This window comes from Plasmodium malariae (assembly GCF_900090045.1).
Source record: "Plasmodium malariae genome assembly, chromosome: 8".
In the NCBI taxonomy this organism is placed as follows: domain Eukaryota; phylum Apicomplexa; class Aconoidasida; order Haemosporida; family Plasmodiidae; genus Plasmodium; species Plasmodium malariae.
Window position 1 is genome coordinate 2686479 of NC_041782.1, and position 22351 is coordinate 2708829.

The following is a 22351-nucleotide window of genomic DNA, read 5'->3' on the forward strand; positions in this document are numbered from 1 at the left end:
TTTTACAGTTTCTTATTATACTTAATGAACGCCAAAGTTATTTACGTTTCAGTTAAAATTATTTACGTAATAAAATCTATATAATTATAATTTATTTTGTTAAATAAATTAGGTTATTCTTCTGATTGAGAAATGTGTATATATATGTAAATACCAACATAAAAAAGCAGAAATAATTCCATTTGTAAATAATTTTTCATTATTTATACATTAATATTTATATATGTACAGTTTAAATCATTAAATCTACTACATACTTTGTCAAGTTGAAGGGCAATTATGGAAATGAATGAAGAAGTTTATGTATAATTTTATTTTTCATATTACGAATAATATGATATGATTTATTTTAATAAAGTTTATCTGATATAACAACATGAATGTATATACTCTTTATAAGGTATTTACATTTATTTTAATACGTCCTTTTATTAATTCTATTTTCAGGATGAAATTTTAAAAAGTTTACCCTCATATAAAATATATGAAGAATATGGCTCTAAGGTCAGTGAAGAATCATACGGAATTAATTGTAATATATTCAATTCAGTAAAAAAAGAATACAAAAATAAATGTATTAATCTTTGTAATAAAGTTGTAAGAAATTTAGAAAATTTTCCAGAAAAAGGTAAATCCGGAAACTATAAAGACTACTGTACACATTATATATACTGGATATATAAAGAAATAAGAGAAATGTTTAAAAAAGGTGTGAATGATAATGATATAGCAGATGTCATTTCTAAATTTATTGAATTACAATCTACTATTACTGAAACTTATCGGATATATAACTGTAGTTATAAATTTGTTCATAAAAATTTAAACGAATTAAATCAGAAAAAGGAAGAGAAATACTTATATGAATATTTTACAAATTACGATATTATTAAAAGTAGAGATATTTGTACTTCTGTTGACATTAATAATTATAAAAAGTATCTTAGTTCTATTCGTGATTTATATAATAAAAAAAAGCGTGAATGTTGTGAGAAAAAAATATCAACATGCCCAGACTATTTTTTGCACTGTGGTGATGAGGTTGATCCAAAGAATCTCCTTTCTGTATTGGATTCCACAAATAACGGAGGATGTAGTGGACTAAAAAGTATTGCACCTAAAATATTTGAAAAAAATCCTGATTCTACACCATTTAATCAAGAATTTATGAAATCAATATATTTTACTGGATGTCCTGTTCTGAAAAGTGACGGATCTTCATCAAATAATGGTAGTATGTCATGTAATTTATTCCGAGCAAATGTCAATCCACGTCGTAGTATAACTGAAAATGGAAAAACGGCACAAGATATTCCTGGAGGTTTATCTTCGCAAGTACAGGTGACAACATCGAAAACATATTTAGCAGACATTCCATCTGAAAAAAATAAAAAACAAGAAGTTCCTAGTAGTCAAGGAGAAATAAATAAAACGAAATCTGAAGAAATCATAAATAATGAATTTAGATGGAATTTTGGAAAAGGAGAATTACGTTGTCCACCCAATAAACCAGAAGACGATGAATATGGAATGTGTGATTATATGGAAGAATTGGTTGAAGATAATTTTTTTGCAAAAATAAAAGATTCTAAGGATTACAAATTTAAAAGGGGCCCGTCATGGAAACACGAATACTTAGCAAGTGTAACTAGAAATAAACGACATGAAAATTTAGGTAAATCGAGTTCATTAAATTTAAAGGATTATAGACATTTACAAGCTATAGTCCATAAAAGGGCAGAAGCATTTTATGCTTCAAATTCAAGCGGAAAAGCAATTCCTGAAAAATATACAAAATATAATATTTTGCAGAACACTTTTGTTCGTATTTCCATTGTGAGTACTTTGGTAATGGGAATAATTTTTGTCTTTTTCCTTTATTTTAAAGTAAATAATAAATTTCGTTTTATATGATAAGTAAATAATAAGTTTCCTTTAATAATAAATTTATTTTAAAATGTTTTAATTGTAATATAATCAAACATTATGTGTTTTACATATTTGATTTGTTTATTAGTTTACTCCCTTTGGATCACATATAGGTAAAATTAAAAAAAGGAAAAAAAGATATAGGACTAATTTCGCTGAATTAAATACGGAAAGAATACCAAGGAGATTTATAAAACGTACTTATAGGAATTCTGAAAGAAGGAGATTTAGTGTAGTAAATATAGAATAATGAACTTCATTTCATTAATGTTATAGAGAATATCAAATAATTTAGTTTAAATATATTATAACGAGAACAAAATTGAGTTAAATATACATTTCTATTAAATAGACATATTTAAAAAAAGGCAAGAAAGAATGCACTATAGTTAAAATATATTACATTTAGTTTTTAACGTTTTATATGTATTTTGTTATATACACTTTAATAATATTATTATTAGAAATTTTTTATAATACCTTTTTTTTTATTAAATTTTTTTTTATTGAATAACTATAATTTTAGCAAATACTAATATCATTTCTACGTGTAAAAAATATATTTAATTCTGATTTTCTGTACTTATTTAAGTCTCCATTAAAGTATGAGTTGCAGATGCCTATTGGTAAAATGTTGTTGTTTGTTTTAATTACACTCAAAAATAGTTTATTAAATTAATTTTATACTTGGTTAAAGAGTTGAACATAAGTAATATGTTATAGTTATATTTGATATAAAAATAAATTTGAATTCATATATATAATGAATAAGTTCAGAACAAGTAAATTAACAAATAAAATAGGAGCTTTATGAACTTCTCAAAATGTAATATTCATGTAAAGCATCAAATAGTAATTCTTATGTAAATTCATTTTTATAAGAATCGATAAATAGAAAATTAAGTTTAAAGACTATGTTATCATATATGTGCAAATGTTTTGTATTCCTAATAAGAATTATATTTTCTTATTTTATCTTAATTTTTTGGTAAAATAATATTTCACCTGAAGAACACTGCTTTTATATATATAAATAGATGAAGTTAATGAATAATATGAACTCTGTACCATATGAGATTTTTATTATATATATCCTTAATTAATGTTGAATACTAAAGATATTAATTTATGCTTTCATTAATATATGTTATTAATAAGGGAAATATATAATAAATATACATGACAAAATGAATTAAAATAAGTTCCGTATTACAAATATTGGTATCAAAAAAAAAAAGGAAAAAGGATAAAGTAAGAATTATATATAGAAATTAAACAGTGTCCTTAAAAAATTATATATTACTGTTGTTCGGTAAAATAATTATAGATATATTTTTAAATGAAGTTCTATCAGAAATTATTATATGAAAAAACATATATTATTAAATCTTCCAATATTAATAAAATTTTTTAATTTATAATTAAAAAAAAATAATCTATAAAATAAAAAGAAAGCGCTTATAAAAAAATTTAATGAAAAAATTTAAAAAATATAATAAACAGTCAATTAAGTGTCAATCTGCAGAAAAATAAAATTTTACTTGTCAGTGATATATATAAAAAATTTTAATAGCTTTGTTTAACTTAAATAAATTATGTAATTTTATTTAACATATATGTTGCGTATATAATTTTTAGTGTTTTAAAAGAAATTATTAAATACCATTACTTTGATTTATTACATACTGTTTTAATATATTTTTGTTTTGGGTTTTTGTAAATTTTGATTTAATAATTTAATATATTTTATATAATATGTTTTTTATAAAATTTGTTTATTAAGTTATTCAAAATTACATTACAAGATTATAGGAGTTATTAATAATTTTATATTAGTTTATTTTATTATAGTTCATAATAATTTTCTAAGTAAATATTTTTGTTAACCAGATTATATTTTTGTAATATATAAAATATATTTTATGTTTTCAAAAACGATGCATAAATATTATGTGTAATAAACTTATAAATGGAAAACAATATTTAGTTATAATGAAAAAAAAATATATTAATAATTTATTTTATGCAATAATTCACTTGTTATATTATTATTCATTCATTAAATAAATTTTGTATGCTAATTACAAACTAATTCTCAATGTACGAAAAATGATATTATGAAAAAAAAGAAAAAACAATACATTATTGCAGTTGACAGTTATAAGTGAATTATATTTATTTTAAAAAATTATATATATAAAGTATTACAAGTATTCATCAGGATTTTTATTTTGTATTTTTTTCTTTTATATTGAAGATAGTTTACAAATTTTATAATTAATAAAAAAATGTATGTTTCTAATTTTGGCGCATAAGTAAAAATTCGTACATATAAGACTACTAAAATATTACAGCTAACTTTCTAATATGATTTAGTATTACAATATTGTATATAGAAATAACAGTTAATATTTTTAATATTTTACAAAAATATTAATATAAATATGAAAAAAACACAAAAGTACTATATCTATTTATCAGATAGTGAATGTTAATTATAAAAATTATCTATGGATTGATATTTTATAATTTCCATATAATTGTATATAACTGAATTATTTCAGAACTATTTGTATTAACTCTATAACTCCTTAATTTTACTTACTCTATAATATACATTATAGTAATTATATTTAAATTGTAAGAATTTTAATATATTTTTTCTTATAAAATATGCATTTATGAGTTATTAAAATAATTATTTGTTTAATTATTTAATTTCAAATAATTATAAGAATTTAAAAGTAATGTTTTATTAGACAGATAAGTATAAAAAATAGTTAATTTATTTTATATATATCAATTTACTATCATATAAAAGAATATAAACTACATTATAAACTTAAAAAAATACAATTATATTTTTTATTAGATAGGGAAATTAAAGTTTAAAACAACATATTAAAGATATATGACAAATTTTTTTATTATTATATTATCATTACTTCAATATATATATATCTTTAAAAAAAAAAAAAAAAAAAAATTGAGTTTAAAAATATTTATCTAGTAATAAATGCATAAATAATGATAATTAAAAATTAAACTTGCAACAGTTGTGTTACAAAAGTAAAAGTACCTTCTCAATTTACAATTTAAATGTATATTTTTTCTTAAACAAGTTAGTGTGCTATATATTTGATTTTTTTAAATATAATATGGGCTATGGAACAGTTCAAATATTATTTTTTAATTAATGCAATGCTGTAAATCATATGACAGAAATAGTTTTAGAAATTATATTTTTTTCTGCATTATTCATATTATTATGTGGTTATTATATCATCACAAGAACTTTTCCCATAATTTAATGTTAATAATTTAATAATTATTGATAATAAATAATCGTTAATATTATTTATAGTTTTCTTAATATAAAGTACAACAGAATATCTATATTATCTATGTTCTATATACTCCATAAATACTATATATAGAAATGTTGAGAAATCATATTTTTTTTTTTTTTTTTGAAATGGCTTAAAAATAAAATTATTTGATTACTCTAATATATTTAATTATATATTTATGAATAAATTAAAATTGTATTATTTTTATTAAGATTAGTTTTTTTGTAATTATTCTTTAAATATAAATAACATAATTCATATATAATCTAATTTTTCTGCGTAAATGTTATAAAAAAAATTATGGATATATTCATTTTATTAAGTTCATATAAAAATATAAAAAATTATAATAAATAAATAAAAAGTCCTTAATCATTAGGAGCATATAATATGACTGTTAATTTTTTAGGTATTAATTATATTTAAATTTTAAAGATCTGTAAAATGGAACAAACGATTATGTTACCATATTATATTAGGATTTGTTTGTTTATCCTATTGAGTTGCATATCTCATTTTCATCATGATATGGTATTATGATTTTATTTAGAGATATTTTTATTATTCACATTTTTTTAGTTTTATTTTTATTAATACTTGTGTTACCATAAAATTAGATATTCTTTTGAATAATAAATATTTGTTTTTTAGAGTACCTTTAATAAATATTTGGCTGGGAGAAAAAATATTGATGAAACATTAGATACAATAACTTATCGATTACTAGCAAAATATAAGCATGAAAAGGGTCCAATTATTGCACGGTTGAAAAAAGATATACCAACTATCAATGAATACTCAAAAATGTGTGTTTCAAACAATGGAAAAGTAGAAAAAGGAAAAAATAAAAGAACAAATCAATGTTTATTAAATAATATAGTAGAACATGGCCATACTAATATAAATAAATCTTCGGTATACAGTAGAAGAAATTCACATTTTGAAAAAAGGATGTTAGATAAAATATACTATAAAAATAAAGTTAGGCATTTTACAAATGCTGATTTTTTGTTTTTAAAAAATGATATAAAAGTAAACAAATCTTTTATCTGTGCTGTAACTATCTACCATTTATTTGTTTCAATAATAGGAGCTGTTTTAGTAGTATGTAAATATATAAAATTAGAATCAAATTTTACATTAGATTGGGGTCTTGGATTAGGTATATTAGGGTGTATATGCGTGTTCATAGTTATTCTAATAATGATTTATCTCCATAGACAAATTTTAAAATATGGCAAGATAAGACATATAAAGAGTGAATTGCATAATACGGCATATCCTTCTCACTGAATAGTAGTCTTTTATAACAATAAGTTTCAATAAATTTTTAAATATTATTGCCAAATAACAAACATACATATAATTACATAAATATGGCAAATCCACATGAATTTGTATTGTAAATTTGATCCTCAACAGTATAAATGTACACTTTTATTTTTATTGGTCAATTTAAAAGATTTATTTCTTTTCTCATCGTGTTTGAGAGAATTCATCAGGTTAAAACAATATTATGGTTGATATATATACTTCTATATTAATCAAAATTTTTTAGAAAAATATATATATGAACCTTAAAATTAATGTATAAAAAGACGAAATTCATATGATTTTATTGATATACTGTTCCACCTTGTATTTATTACCTTAAAAATTTGTTTTATTTTTATATTTTTGTATAGGCATAATATATTTTTTTATGTAAAGATAAAATAATAACTTATTCGTTTAATATTAAAAATGAATGTATATTATTTACAATATGATGAAAGATATGGAATGTATTTTTTTATATCCATATGTATATATATATATATACTTAAAAAGACTTAATACTCATTTTATGCGTTTTATTAAAAATATGTTATAATATGAAGTTATTGTAAAAAAATTACCTTATATATGTTTTCTTTTTTTTTTATAAGAAATAAATGTGATGTTGTAAATATATATAAAAATAATGACCATTATAAATATGAAATATTTATAATATTGTGCTAAATTGGGTATTCTGAACACTTAGAATTTAATGAAGAGTTAAAAACATATATAGATTTATTATTCCGCATAAATTTTATTTTATAAAGGTATGATGTTTCATTAACTGGGACAATAATTCTATATTTATAATTTGAACAATAATAACTAAAAACTGTATTATTTGAATATTTCATTATTCTTGGAAAAAAAAAAATATTAATAAAAATTTTATTTCTTTATTTGGTTACTATAAATTTTATTCTAATTTTTACTATTACGTTGCAATTTTTTTTCTTAAAAACAAAAATTTATTTGTAAGAACAATAGATACATATAATTACGAAAGTTACGTTTATTTAGATGCAATGGCGGATAGTTTTTTTTCTTATCATTTTATCATTGATATGAAATATTTAAATTTTATAGACAAAATCTTTCACTTTTATAATACATGTGAGAGACGTAATACTTATAAAATAGGGAATAGATTGCAGGACGAATATATAAAAATATTTAAATAAGATGTATTAGCATTGTTCTAAAAATTGGTAAATACGCAAAATGATTATAATACATATATATCTAAAAACAATATATAATATATTAACAATTATGAATTGTGAAATAATTAAAAAGTAATATTTCCTTAGGAATATTTTTACATTTTTTGTTTGATAGAATACCTTGTAGTGGTAAAAAATGTATTAACTCAGATAAGTATATTATATTATTGCAAATTATGTTCTTTTTAAATAAGATAAAATATTAAATATTTATATAATAGATAAAAAAATTAAGACAACTATATTAATTAAAACAGCTTCTTATATCATTCTAACATAGACATACAATTTTAATAGTTATGTAAGACAATAATATCATATACGTAATTTTTTATTATATATATTTTTCAAATTTTACTTTTATTATTATATATTTTAGCGTTAGTTTATTCATATTAAAAATAAATAATTTGTGTTTTTAGTGTATATTTATCAAATAAGTAAATGGAAACTTTAACTCTGGCAGAATATTAGATACAAGATATATAGGTTATTAGCAAAGTATGAACAATATAAGGATAGAAGCAATGTATGGTTAAAAGAAAAGTTTCCAAATAATAAAGTCAAACAACGGGAAAATATATCTAATAATGAAAAAGGAACTAAAAGTGAAAACAAATAATCAAATGAAACTTTATTAAATAAGGCAAACTATTTTATAGAAATTATAGATTATAATAATGGAATGATTGACGGACAACATTTCCTTTTTAAAATAATTGGATCTAAAAAAAAGTCTATGATAATTTTTACTGATAAAAACAGGAGAATTAGTAATATATCTTTAAAATAAATTAAATTTAGAAGTTACGCATTTGGAGTTTTCCTATTTTTTAATTTGTTCTTGTTAGATATAGCAATATCCTCGTTAGAAGAATAAAAACAATTGAATATTTCTTAAAGTGAAATTGAAAAAAACGAATTTTACAAGAATTTTGCGGAAGTCTCAGCAAACACATATCCAGAGGTAATATAACCATGTATAAATATTATATTAATTAGCATAATTATGGTTATATTATCAGTTATACATATAGTAGCTATTTGTATGATTTTATAAAATATTGAAAAATATAAAAGAATTATTTTAATGACTAACTAAAATGAGTAATAATGAATATATATCTTTCTGTAAGGAACTCTCATATAGGAAGTGATATCTATAATGTTTTCAGCGATATACATAAAAAGTATACATTTAATTCTAAAATGATATAAATACAAGTGTATAAGTGGTCTCTTTTATATACATTAATAAAATTATATATCCCTCTTTTTTTTGTAAATTCAAATTTGTTTATTTCATTATAATTTGTATTTTAAATTATTGTTTTTTAATTAAATGTTATGGTATAATATATACATTTGTGTATTAAAATATATTTCTATAAATATATATTTAGTCATTAAAATTAATATATTATAACAGTATACATATAATTTTATTGAACACTGATAATATATATTTATATCAAAGTGTTTTTTTTTTTATTTTTCATATTGTTCTTATCTAAAATTATTATATGAAAAGGTTCTCAGGAAAATATATTTTTGATTTAATGTTATAAATAAATGTCTTTTTTTGTATTACATGAAAAGAATTGAATGTAATTCTGTAAATTTACATACATATATATATATGTATGTCATTTACTAAAATAACGATTTAATACAGATAAATTAATTAAATTTTATTATAAGTGTCCTAAAAAACATATTTACTGTATATATCATTTTGTCAAATTTTATTTTTTTTGCATTGGCATATATGTGAAGTTCATTATATATAATAAAATGACATACATATTTAATTATCGATTATTTATAAGTGATAACTTGAAAATTATAAATTTTTAAAATATAATGATCGTTAAAAACATTTATTGTTTTATCATTATTCTTTGTAATATAATTAGTTAATTTTTGTAAAAATTACTTAAATATATATAATACAGAACAATTTTATGTTAATAAGCTATCTATATTATTTGTTCTTTAAATCATCATAAGATAAAAATAATTAATGAAGTTGAATATGGCATAAATAAGTTATTAAGTTTAATTTTTTTTTTTTTATAAATATTATTTATTTATCTGTTGTAATTTAAATTCGCTCTATTTTTGTAATTGGTACAAATTTTAAAATATTGTTGATTGTTATTAATATTTTTCAAAATAAATTTATAGGAATTATTTTATTATATTGTCAATAAAAAAATTTATGCTGTTATAATGTTTTAATAAATGAACATGATTTTATTTGTAACGAACGTATTTGTATTATACATGTCTCTTCTTCGAATACCATGATTTAGTAATTTAATAACTACAAGATATTCCTTTTCTATTATGCAAGAACATTAAGAAATATTCCAATGCAATACAAAATTTATATTTTAAAGCTTTTTAGAAATTAAATTATATTTTTTTTTAATTATATATTAATTCATTTTTCCGTTTGTTTAATGTGAGTGTTGGTATTCTTTGAATAGGACAACACAGTTGTTTTTGTACACTATAAATTAGAATAGTTGTTACTTCTTATTTTATTAATTATTTTTATTTTATTAATAATTTTATTTATTTCAATTTAAATATATGAACTCTACATTTTACATATTTTTGTTTCATTTATTCTGAATTTTTCATCAGTTTACATTTTTATGCAAAAGTTCTATTATTTTCGTTTAGTTTCTTCATTAAAGTGTAGTGCTACAATGTACAAATATATTTTACATACTTTGAGGAATATTAAGCGTATATTTGATGACATAATACAGAATATTTTTATGATATTTTATTGAGCATACATTTTAATATGTTACAAACAAAGTAGAAAGTTCTATGTCTATTTCTCTTTAAATTTGGAATTCAAAAATTTAAGGTATAGCTTATAATTTTGAATTTAGTTAAACAAAATTATATACATATTAAAAATTCTTTAATTTATATTATAATACAGCTTTTATGTAACATTTAGTTTACTCTTTTGGTACATATCTAATTATATTAATTCTAATGATTGTTTAAAAAGAAAATAAAATATTTTTATTTTTGAATATGTAATGAAAAAGTATTAAAAGAAATATATCTGTTTGCACTATTAACAATAGAAACAAAGGAATACAATAATTCTACTAGATATTATCATCTTTTACATAATGTTATTCGTGATTTAATATTTTACATCAAGTGCCCTTCTATATAAAATTTCATCAGATGTTTTTGAGAATATCAATTATATTTATAAATATTTAAGTATATAGAGTAAAAGTTTTTTTCTCAGATTACTGTAACAATATGTATTATATGGCGAAAAATCATAATAAGATATATCGTGAAATATACATATATAAATAAAAGTTATAATTATAAAAAGAAGTTAAAAGGATTGCAGTATATATATTTATTTTCCTCATGTTATTATACATAAGTATTATAATATTTAAAATTTTTTTTTTTCTTCGTTTAACTAAATGTACAAATAAAAAATGTTCTAACTAAATTATCCCATTTAAATTAAGATTATATCCAATTATAGTAATTATTGTATAAATAAGTAACGTTTAATAGTTTTTTATATTTTTTTGTTTTATTGTTGGATTTTCTACAAAAATACATTTTTATGTAATTAGATGTGTATATAAAAAAAATAATAAAAATAAATTTTGTATGCTACTTATAGTACATAAAGATTATAATATTGAATAAATCTAAATGGACGCAAAGCATAACATATTATTTGAGGAAGTAGAGTAAAAAGAAGGAATATAGAAAATGTAATAGAAATATATATAAGAAAAAAATAAAAAGAAAAATAACATATGTGAAAAAATTTATATGAAAACTTATATTAAATTTAGTAAATGTTATAATTATATATAAAAACAAATTATTCATAATAACATATAGTTTTATGAATTATTTTTTTTACTTTTTGCGCATATTTACTTTTTATTTTCTTTTAAGTTCATGTTACTTCCTAGATTTATAGTATCATTTTTAAAATATTTGCTCTGTTTTTAGTAATTTATAACATATTTTGTTTTTATATTTAGTGATTTATCTTATTAATTCTTTAAAATCGTGTTTTTCTCTTAACACTTGTTTGAATGAAATGTACAATATCTATAAAAATTAAGTTATCATATTATAAATAATGAGAAATGCCGTTATATATTAGAGTGTCAGGTTAAGATTATTCATGAAAAATGGTTCATTTTCATTGGTAGAAAATTGTTTTATGTAAGAATTGTATGATTAAGATCGTTAAAATTACGTATTATAACTATTTGCAATAAAATTAAAGTATAGTTATATTTATTATATTATTATTACAATTATGTAATTTTTATTCATTTCCATTATATAAAAATTACTTGAATACCTATGTTATAATAAATTAATAGTAACAAATAATATGAGTATGCATAATTATTGAAAGTTTAGACATGTGAATTTATAAAACAAAATTATCTTATAACATTATATTTGATAGAGGAACAACTACTTTTTATTATTATTTTTTCTTTTATTATATTATGAGATCATTTCTTTTAATTATATATAAATAAGTAAGAACAAAATTGAGAAAATTAAGTAGAATTATTTTAAAACATTAAAATTATAAATAAAAATAATGAGTGATAATTTATTTACCTTTAAAATATATAACGTTTTATATAATTTCTATTTATATTTTTTAAATATATTATAGACTATTGTAAGGAAGAATGCTATAATTAATATATCATAATATGCTTAATAATGTATTTCTTCATTAATTTACCAACACCGTTACTTTAATATTATAATAATTAATATTTATTAAGAATAATAACCAATTTTTCCAAAATATAATGTTTTAAAAATTATATTAACAGAATACATTGTTAAATTTTTTTACAATTATCTCATTATATAGTACAATATATTCTCTGTATTATCTGTATCCTATATTCTACCTATTCTATACGAGATTAATATTTAAAAATATTAATAATCATTATATTTACTTTTTATTTTATTTCAAAAAGAGTTGATAGAATTACAATTTAACTACATTTCCATTCTAAAAAAATCAAAATAATTTATATATTTAAATATTCATTAGTCAAATCATTTTAAATTATTTAAGTGTAAATTAGTTTTATATAAATAATTTTAATATATTACTTTTTTAATATTTTTTTATTGTCTTTTTCTCTGTCCCTTTTGTAAAAACCATTATACTTATATGCATTTTATTTACATATAAAAAAAAAAAAAAAACGAAAAAATAAATGAAAAATACATTATTATATATCTTAGGAAAATATTTTTTTAATTTTAATTTTAATATTTTGTTTAATGAATATATTAAAATATTAAAAATATATATAATGGAGCAAAAAATTAAGTTAATTTTATTTATTAAAATTTTTTTATTTGTATTTTTATCTTGGATGTGCCATCTTAACAGTGATCTGGTATGATTATATTATTCAAAAATATTTTAATTATTAATATTAAATGTATTCTATTTTTATTAATTCTGTTTTTTGGCATGATATTAAATATTTTTATAATAATAATTATATAAAAATTGTTTTTTTAGAGAGGGTTTGAAAGATTTTTTAATGAGAGATACATGGTTTATAGAAAATTACGTACAGGAACTTATCGATTTTTAGCAAATTGTAAGAACAATATAGAAAAAAGTATTACAGGGTTAAAAGAAGATGTAACAAATTATGGAATAAAAGAAAAAAATAATATCTACAATACTGAAAAAGGAACCAACGCAAAGAACATACATTCACATGGATTGTTATCAGAAAATGCATCGGATCGTAGAAAAGCTATGAAAAATAAGTCTTGTATATTTGAAACAGAAAAGTATTCACATTTTGAAAAAAAAATATTCAAAGAACTTGATTATCAGAATTTTCTTGAGAAAAACAAGATAATTAGTGATAAGTTGTACAAAACAATAATACGTAAAAAATACGGATTACGATTTTTTATACCTTCATTATTGTTTTTGTTGTTGTCATTAGGGCTCATATTAGATTTATCTGTTGGTTATGGGTTATTAAATGGGTTTTATTATATAATGGGTCTTATATGTTCAAAGGAATGGACAACAAATTTACGGAATTTATTGAAGCATGGATCTGTTTCTGTTTTTTTCCAGCCTATGGAACAAATAACTGAAAGTAATAAAAATTATTATATTTATACACGAGGTTTTTTTGGTACGCTAATATATTTCACATCTTTTTTTATTCTTGGAGTTACAATTATATCAGGTATTATTTATTACCATAAAAAAGTTAAAAAATATGAAAAAATTAAACTCAAAACAAGGTAAAATGAATAATAAGTATATTTGTTATGTATGTAAGCCTTTAATATAAGGTAATAACTGTATCACCTTTACATATGTACTTATTGTATATATATTTCTTTTTTTTTATAATTACGCATACCGATGTATAATCTTTCTGATGCATAAAAGAAAAAAATATATGTTTCTAGTTTGTGGTTATCAATGTTTTAATATTTCATAATTTGTATTATAAAATGATACTTATACTAAACATAATCATATGGTTTAGTATGTACATCATTGCATTTAAATAGAATTTCATTAAAAATAAATTTATATATATTAAATTAATGTATAATAGGAAAATTAGTGGAATTTTATTAATGGGTGATAATTCATAACTGAATTAAACTACTATAATTTTTGTTTTTATACATTGTTAATATAAAAATATTATTTTGGGGATTAATAGCAAAATGTGTTATTTATTTTTTTGTTAACAATAAATGTGTTTTTTTTTTTTTATTACCTATATTGTTTTTATTATAGCATATAAAATATTATATTAGCAATATATGGATGTTTTTTATCTAAAATATGATTTACAATATTAGAGTAAAAAAGGTCACATTATAAAAATAAGGATAATAAAATTATCTTATACTGTTGTTCCAGATAAAATATATTACTGAAGACATACAGAATAAAAAAAAAAAAGAACGTCTTATTTACACAAGTATATATATTCTTCTTGTACACAAATATATATAAAAAATTAATAAAAAGAATAAAATTGATAATTGAGGTATTATAAAAAACAAATGAATAATTATGCATCTTTTAGAAAATTATTTACTGAGAATATAATCATATATTTATAAAAAAGAAAAAAGAAATATATGATACTTAAAATATGTATATCACTACTAATTAAACATATAATATATTAACATTGTATACTGTTATGGAATATAAAAAACAAAAAGACCTTAGACACGGAATAACAAAATAAATTAAATAAAATTTTGAATTCACGTAAATATGTATAATTAATAAATGAAAATTAAATATCATTTAAATTTATAATATGCAAAAAGTAATTTCCAGGTGTATTTATTTTACCAGTGACCAAAAAATATTATCTGGCGAAATTAAAATTTTCAAATAAAGAATAGTGTTTTATAGGAATAATATTATAGATTTAATTTTATATCTAAAACACTTCAATTTTCAGAATAATACTTTTATTAATGGAAAATTATTCTAATTTATATGTGACTAATGTTTGTTTACATTCAGTTAATATATTATAGCAAATAGGACAAATTATAGATATAATAATATTTTTTCTTTGAAAATTTACGTAATATATTGAAATAAAAATAAAAACAAAGATACATATAGCAAAAAAAAAAATTCCGTAAAAAATGTTGTAAAAATATAAATTTGAACAAAAAAAAATTTATTTATAAAATTCTCTTGATTTATATAAAAGATATACTTTAAAAAAAAAAAAATTAACAAAAATATTATAAATATTAAAATTGTTGTAAAGAATTATATATACATAATTATTTGACAGTTTAATGTGACTTTAACTTTAAATTATTGATTATTTTGCATTATAATAAGAAAACATATGTAAAGCATATAAAAAATGAGTTAACTAAAATACATTAGAACAAAGATATCAAGATTATGGACTATAAAAAATGAAATGATAATTCGAAATAGTGAAGAAATTATTAGATAAAATCAAATATATTGTTTTTATAAAATAATACTATAAAGTTATTAATTTTTTTGGCAATTATTTATGTACTGTAATTCAATCATATAACATAATATATTATAAATATATTTCCGATTTATATAATTCTTCTGATATATGAAGTATCAATAGCGGATGATATAAAATGTCGTCTTATACATTTATTGAGTTTATATTAATCGCACATTACTACGTTTATTTAAGTTTTTCGTTTATATATATAAATATAGCTTGGTAAAAAAAATTCTATTTATATATTTAGCTGATTAAATATGTATTAATTGATATTTTTGAAGTATTTTACTTATTTTATTATATATATTTATTAAATATATAATAAATTCACATTTAAAATAATATACCTTTTTTTTTATGAATAAATTCTGGATATAGTTTGACTATGCATATATATAAATTTATAGGAAGTATTTTTCATATTTAAAAATCAAATAATAAATAACTTCATAATATTTTTGTTTTAAATTCTGTGTTTCTGTGTACTTCCTTATAAATAGATAGCATATTATTATATGAATAAAGAGTTTTTATTTTTTTAAAACAATAAAATTACTATGTAAGAAAAATAAATTTTCATAAATTTCACTAACGATAAAGTTGTTAATTATTAAAAAACATTTATACTTATGTGAATTATTAATTGACATTACTCAGTTCATTTCCTAATATCACAAAATGATCCTTAACCTGGTTCCAATAAAATAATTCATTAATGTGAACAAGAAATAACACATAGAAGTTCCCTTTTTTTTTAATTTTGTATATAACATATGAATTACTAGGTTCATTATGTGAAAAAAGTTATTTAACTGATTGCAAATTTTTATTCATGATACATTTTGAATATAATAAGTGGGAAATTAATAAATGATCAAATTATCTTTATGTGATAAAAATTTTTTAGATTACTACTCTTAAAAAAAAAAAATTATATATATATATATACATATATACGAATTCATAAATATACAATTATAAGTGTTAAAACTATCAAATTTTTTATAAAAATCTTTTTAAATTAGTTTAGAAACAATATTTATACTTTGAAGTTATCCAAAATATTATAATCTTTCGCTTTAGGTAACAGAATATCTTAGATGCGCAAAATAATTAACGAAAAAACGAAGAACATATATATTTTCCTTTTTTTTTTTTTTATTTTTGTAAACATAAAGTACCTAAAATAAAGAATGTAATATACTATTGCTATATGTGTTATATAACTGCATTATATATTTAATTTTTAAAAATGCATTATTTCCATATTACCTATTAATAAAAAAATAACTATATTTTTAAATTTCATTTAGGTTAATAAAAAATTGATTAATCTTTATATTATATTGTTTGTATCAATATATGCCTTTCAGCATAAGGTGCAACTGTGTATTTAACGTGAAACCAAATAAAATTATAAAAGAATTGTGATCATTCTTTTTTATTGTAGAGTAATATAAATGTTATTATTATTAAACATAATAAAAATTAATTCCTCTTAAGAAATACATAATATTATATTGTCGTGAATTATAAAATCTAATTAATAAATATAAGTTTAAACAAATTAATAATATAGGAAAACTGAGAAAAACTTAAAAAATAAAATAATAAATATGTAATAAAATGCTCATATAGGGTTATAATCTACTTTACAATGTTACATTTGTGAGAACCTGGTTCAGAGCATAAAAATATGTATTATTCTGAAAAATACCAAAAAATTTATGCAATTTAAAAATATAACATATAAATTTCAATATATATATTAATATATTATTGTAAGAAATTATTTATTAAGGAAAAAAATAAAAGAACTTTGCTTTAAATATCATTAATAAATGTTCTTCCATTTAATATATTAGAATTTTGCGCATATATATATATATATATATATATTAATTCCTTATTTTATTGAATCTGCTGTAATACAACATTATTAAATATATGCATAAAAAAACAAAGAAGCTATATGTCATTGAAATATTTTTAATATAAATGCATTCCCTACTTTATATTTTATGACTTATTTTCTTTTTTACATTATTCGTTACTTTACATTCTTCTTATACGTTATTTACTTTTGGTATGAAAAAATTCAGTAAGATTGTTTTATAGATATCAGATTTATCTTAAGAAACTATCGAATATATTCGTATCAATTTCTAGGATGAACTATCATGCTATTTGTCAATATTACTTACACATTCTATGGAATTTACATAAGTTACTTCTTCTCCTATCCAATCGTTCATCTCTTCCATAAAGAAGTTCTCCTCTATATTATTATGAATATTGCTATTTTTGTTATTTTCATAAACGTTACTATACTTTTCAATAAATTTATCTGAAATTTCTGGTATTTTTTCTGAATTTTTTTTAGTTTTCCTTTCATTTATGGAAGTATCTAAATGTAATTCTCTATCTTCTATATACTCCTCTTTTTTGCATTCTTCTAATATTGTCATAAGTACTAATATACAAAGTTTTGATAGTAATTTTGTTTTTATATATTTATATAATTCTTCATAATTTTTTCCGTGTTCCAATTCTTCTATATTTATTAGTAACATATCATTTACTTTTTCTTCATTTTTGTATTCATCTAACATATTCTGGTTAACATCTGATGATTCTTTAAACCAATTTTGATCAATATATTGTTTTAGAATCTTTCCCTTTTCTGATATCCACCTCCTCCATACATCTTTCTCTCTTTGCAAGAACAGAATATTTTTATATTCATTCGATGACTTATTTTTTAATTCTACCATTCCTTTTATGTATGATTTTTCTTTTTTCCAATCATTTTTCAAATTATTAAACCAGTCCACTTTTTTAAATTTATCAGAAATATTTTTATGTTTTTCTATCCACTTGTTCCATAAGATTTTTTGTTTTTCAATATGACCGCAACTTTTAACGTTTTTCATTATTAGATCATCATTTGTTAAATTAGAATGAGTTCCATATCTTTCTTTTTTTAATACATCTAGACATATTTCTAAAAATTCTCCTTTTTTGCATTCCCATTCTTCTTTTCTGTACGCTTCAAGTACTTCCAAATGTACTTCTATGATAGTTTTAGTCCTTTCATTTTTTTGCTTCTTCTCTTGTAAATTTTTTATCACGTTATTTTCAAATATTTTTATTTTTTTAGTAATTTCTTCATCATCATAACATGGGTGCTCCAAATGATTATGAGTTAAAAATTCTCTTTTTCTGCCCGAATGTGAAGGTATTAGTATTTTAAGAAATTTTGTTTGTCTTCTTTTTATCTTTTTTTTTTTTTTTAACTGTCCTATTAATGTGTACTTTCATATAAAAAATACATATTCATGAAATATATTATTGCTAAAAACTAATGATTATCATGTTTTTAATACTTAAGATTTATTTTACTTTAATAAAAAGAGAAAATACGATAATAATTAGAAAGCTTATTAAAATAGATGATATGTATTTATTAGATGAATTTCCTACTGAATCTGTAATATCATTTTAAATATATATGTCATATTTTGTTGTTAATTCAAAATTAGAAAAATAAGATGCATTACAGTCACCTGAAGTTACAGAGGGTATAGTTGAAACAAAAGAGCTTGAAGAGGATTTTGATATTGGAGAAGATAGTGTTCTTTCGGAAGGATTTTCTGGTTTTGTATCTAGCGGAACTGAAGCAGGAGATACAGATTTACCTGATACTTCTGAGGATGGTTGGGAATTTGAGAGAAGTGATGGTGTCTGAGACTGTAAAGAATTTTCAGAATTAGCTTCAACTTCCTTAGAAGGAGATTCAAGTGATGATAAATAAGTTTTTGTTTGGAGACCAGGTGGAGATTCAGATTCCTGTTTATTTATCTCCTCATGGTGATTTTGTTTTGTATCTTGATCTATATGATTACGGGTAGCTCCCTCTGTAGGTTCAGTTTGTTCGGCTTGTTTGGGTGAATCGTGTGATATAGGTGATTCTCCGTTTTTTTCTTTATCTTGTGTTTGTGAACCTATTTCTTCCTTTTCAGATTGACCTTCACGAGGTTGTAATTTATCTACTAGGGGGCAGTCAGTAAGTTTTTTGAAAGTTTGATTGTTCATTAAGTCGCATATAACTTCTGAACTTCCTTTTTTTTTTTTCTTTTTATCTTTTTTTTGGTAGCATATTCCAAAAAGGCTTCTCTTTTCCTCAAAATAGTTTTTCATTTTATCAATCCACTCATTATATTCATTACATTTGCTTGAATAACTATCAGAATTCTTTGATTTTTTACTTAAACGTTTTATTTCTTCTAGATATTCATTTTTCATTTCACAGAAATCTTCTTCATCATAGTTTAATTCTAAAATTTGTTTATCTTTTTCCTCTAAAATTAAAGGACATCGTCCATATTTGATTAGATTTTTATAGTAACCTTTTAACCAATAATTTAGTGTTCCCTTCCACGTAACTTTAAAATTTTCATAATATTTTGGTGGATTATTATTTTTAATTAGATAATCAGCCAAATATCTGCATCCCTCCCTAAATTTATTTTTATCATGCTCGTTAATTAAGGAACTGGTTTTTTGTCTTATTATATTTTCAATATTTTTAAACGTTGGTAATCGACGGACAGCGTAATTCTGTGAACCTAGGGAATCATAATACTGTTTTCAAAGGAATTATTATAATTTATTTATTAATTTTCTAGTTAGTTTTGATTATTATTTTTTTATAATAAATAAATTATGCATAAATTAAATCGTATTAAAAATCATTAAATTTTACCTTGGGAAAACAATTATCCATGGTGATTGTACCTTAATACTATAGAGCGTTATAAATAACAATCTAAGAGAAAAATACTAATTTAGTTATTTCTATTTACGAATAGGGTAATTTTAAATCATTATATCGTAATAAATGAAATTATAAAATGTTTAATTACATAAATATTTATATATGAACTATATATTAATGTAATACATTTCTATATATTTTGTAGGTTTCTAATCTTCTTTTACTTTATGAAAATATATCATAACTACAGATATATTATAATCATATTTTAATATTTATTCGGATTTATGTATATATTTTTATGTAAAAATAATATACTCATTATAAATAAACAACCAAAATATTAACAATAAAATAAATAAATATAAGTTACATGAACATGCAATATAAAAGTTAATTTGTGCAATGTTCTTTAATCTATATGTTGCTGTATTTTATTTTGTCTTAACGCAAACGCATATATATAGATATTATTTTCTATATTGATGTAGATCATTCCTTTTATTCTTACGTTTTTCCTAAAACAAATTATCTATAAAACAAATCATTATTCAAACTGATATTATGTTTTTATTTATTATTTTTTTTTTTTTAGTTTATTATAGATATAGCCTATTATAGTTTTATTATTTTGTTAAAACATTTTTTTAATTACTGCATTATATGGACGAATGAGAATTAATAATATATAAATTATACAGATTTGTAGCTATATTTGTGAATCATTCTTATTATTAAAATATACTTGTGCTAATTAATACTATACTTATATCTATTACCTAATAACTCCATACATGTGATATATATTATTCGATTGAACCGTCTTAATATGTTATATTTTATTATACAGCTATTTTCTATTGTATATGCATATTAGTCTTTTATATATGAATTTTTTTATTTGGACAAACGTTTAAATAATTAAAAGTATATTTAATTATATTTATTATTGAAAAAACGTTTGGATATTTATACAAGATATGGAAAAATGGTAAGAAATAATTATAGCTCATTTATACCAAATAGTTGAAAAAAATATAAAAATAATTATAATTGCGAAATTAAATATAATTACATAATTATGAAAGGAAAAAGAATAATAAATTAAAGTAGAAAAAATAAAAAATATTGAACATTTTTAATTACTTTTCTGTAATTTTTGATAGATATATTCTAATAAGTAGATTAAAAATACATTACTTATATTTCTTGTTGTTTTTGCATTTAATTGTAAGGAAATATGTTTTTAATACTAATATATATTTATTTAATACGCAAAATGAAAAGGATCATGAATTATTTATGATTCCCTTAAGACGTAAACAACTAAATGAAAATGTAGAACAATTTAAACTTATAACAATAAACTTAGGTTATCATATAATAGTGTAAATATATTATTATTTCTTTTAATGTTTCATCTGAAACAAGTATATGTGAGATAGAGGATGGTCAAAAAATTAAAGAATAATATACTAATAATAAATGTTTGCAACTAATTACTTAACGTATAAAATTACGATATTAGGTTATTTTTAATAAATCATTTATTTTTAAGAATTATATTTTAATTTTTTATTTTTTATGTTTTAATTTATTTATATAAAATATCTATATTCATTGTTCTACGCTTTTTACTTCAATATCTTATAT

General features: G+C 19.6%; 4 protein-coding genes and 1 pseudogene across 4 annotated transcripts, besides 1 other annotated feature; 4 read left to right on the forward strand and 1 right to left on the reverse strand.

The window, feature by feature from the left end:
* Positions 1–279: 279 nt before the first annotated feature.
* PmUG01_08061800 (PIR protein) lies at positions 280–2179 on the forward strand (the record flags this gene model as incomplete). The annotated part of the gene is made up of 3 exons (XM_029004772.1): positions 280–303; positions 448–1887; positions 2018–2179. The coding sequence occupies 3 exons, from the start codon at positions 280–282 to the stop codon at positions 2177–2179; spliced, it is 1626 nt and encodes a 541-aa protein (XP_028861428.1).
* Positions 2180–5723: 3544 nt separating this feature from the next.
* Positions 5724–6572, forward strand: PmUG01_08061900 (Plasmodium exported protein, unknown function; the record flags this gene model as incomplete). Its single annotated transcript, XM_029004773.1, has 2 exons — positions 5724–5810; positions 5931–6572. 2 exons carry the CDS (start codon positions 5724–5726, stop codon positions 6570–6572), a joined length of 729 nt encoding a protein of 242 aa, XP_028861429.1.
* Positions 6573–8187: 1615 nt separating this feature from the next.
* Positions 8188–8918, forward strand: PmUG01_08062000 (annotated as a pseudogene).
* Positions 8188–8918: a sequence feature (fam-m protein, pseudogene).
* Positions 8919–13206: 4288 nt separating this feature from the next.
* On the forward strand, positions 13207–14177 carry PmUG01_08062100 (fam-l protein; the record flags this gene model as incomplete). Its single annotated transcript, XM_029004774.1, has 2 exons — positions 13207–13293; positions 13422–14177. The coding sequence occupies 2 exons, from the start codon at positions 13207–13209 to the stop codon at positions 14175–14177; spliced, it is 843 nt and encodes a 280-aa protein (XP_028861430.1).
* Positions 14178–18104: 3927 nt separating this feature from the next.
* On the reverse strand, positions 18105–20707 carry PmUG01_08062200 (STP1 protein; the record flags this gene model as incomplete). Its single annotated transcript, XM_029004775.1, has 3 exons — positions 18105–19222; positions 19488–20541; positions 20687–20707. 3 exons carry the CDS (start codon positions 20705–20707, stop codon positions 18105–18107), a joined length of 2193 nt encoding a protein of 730 aa, XP_028861431.1.
* Between the last annotated feature and the right edge of the window lie 1644 nt (positions 20708–22351).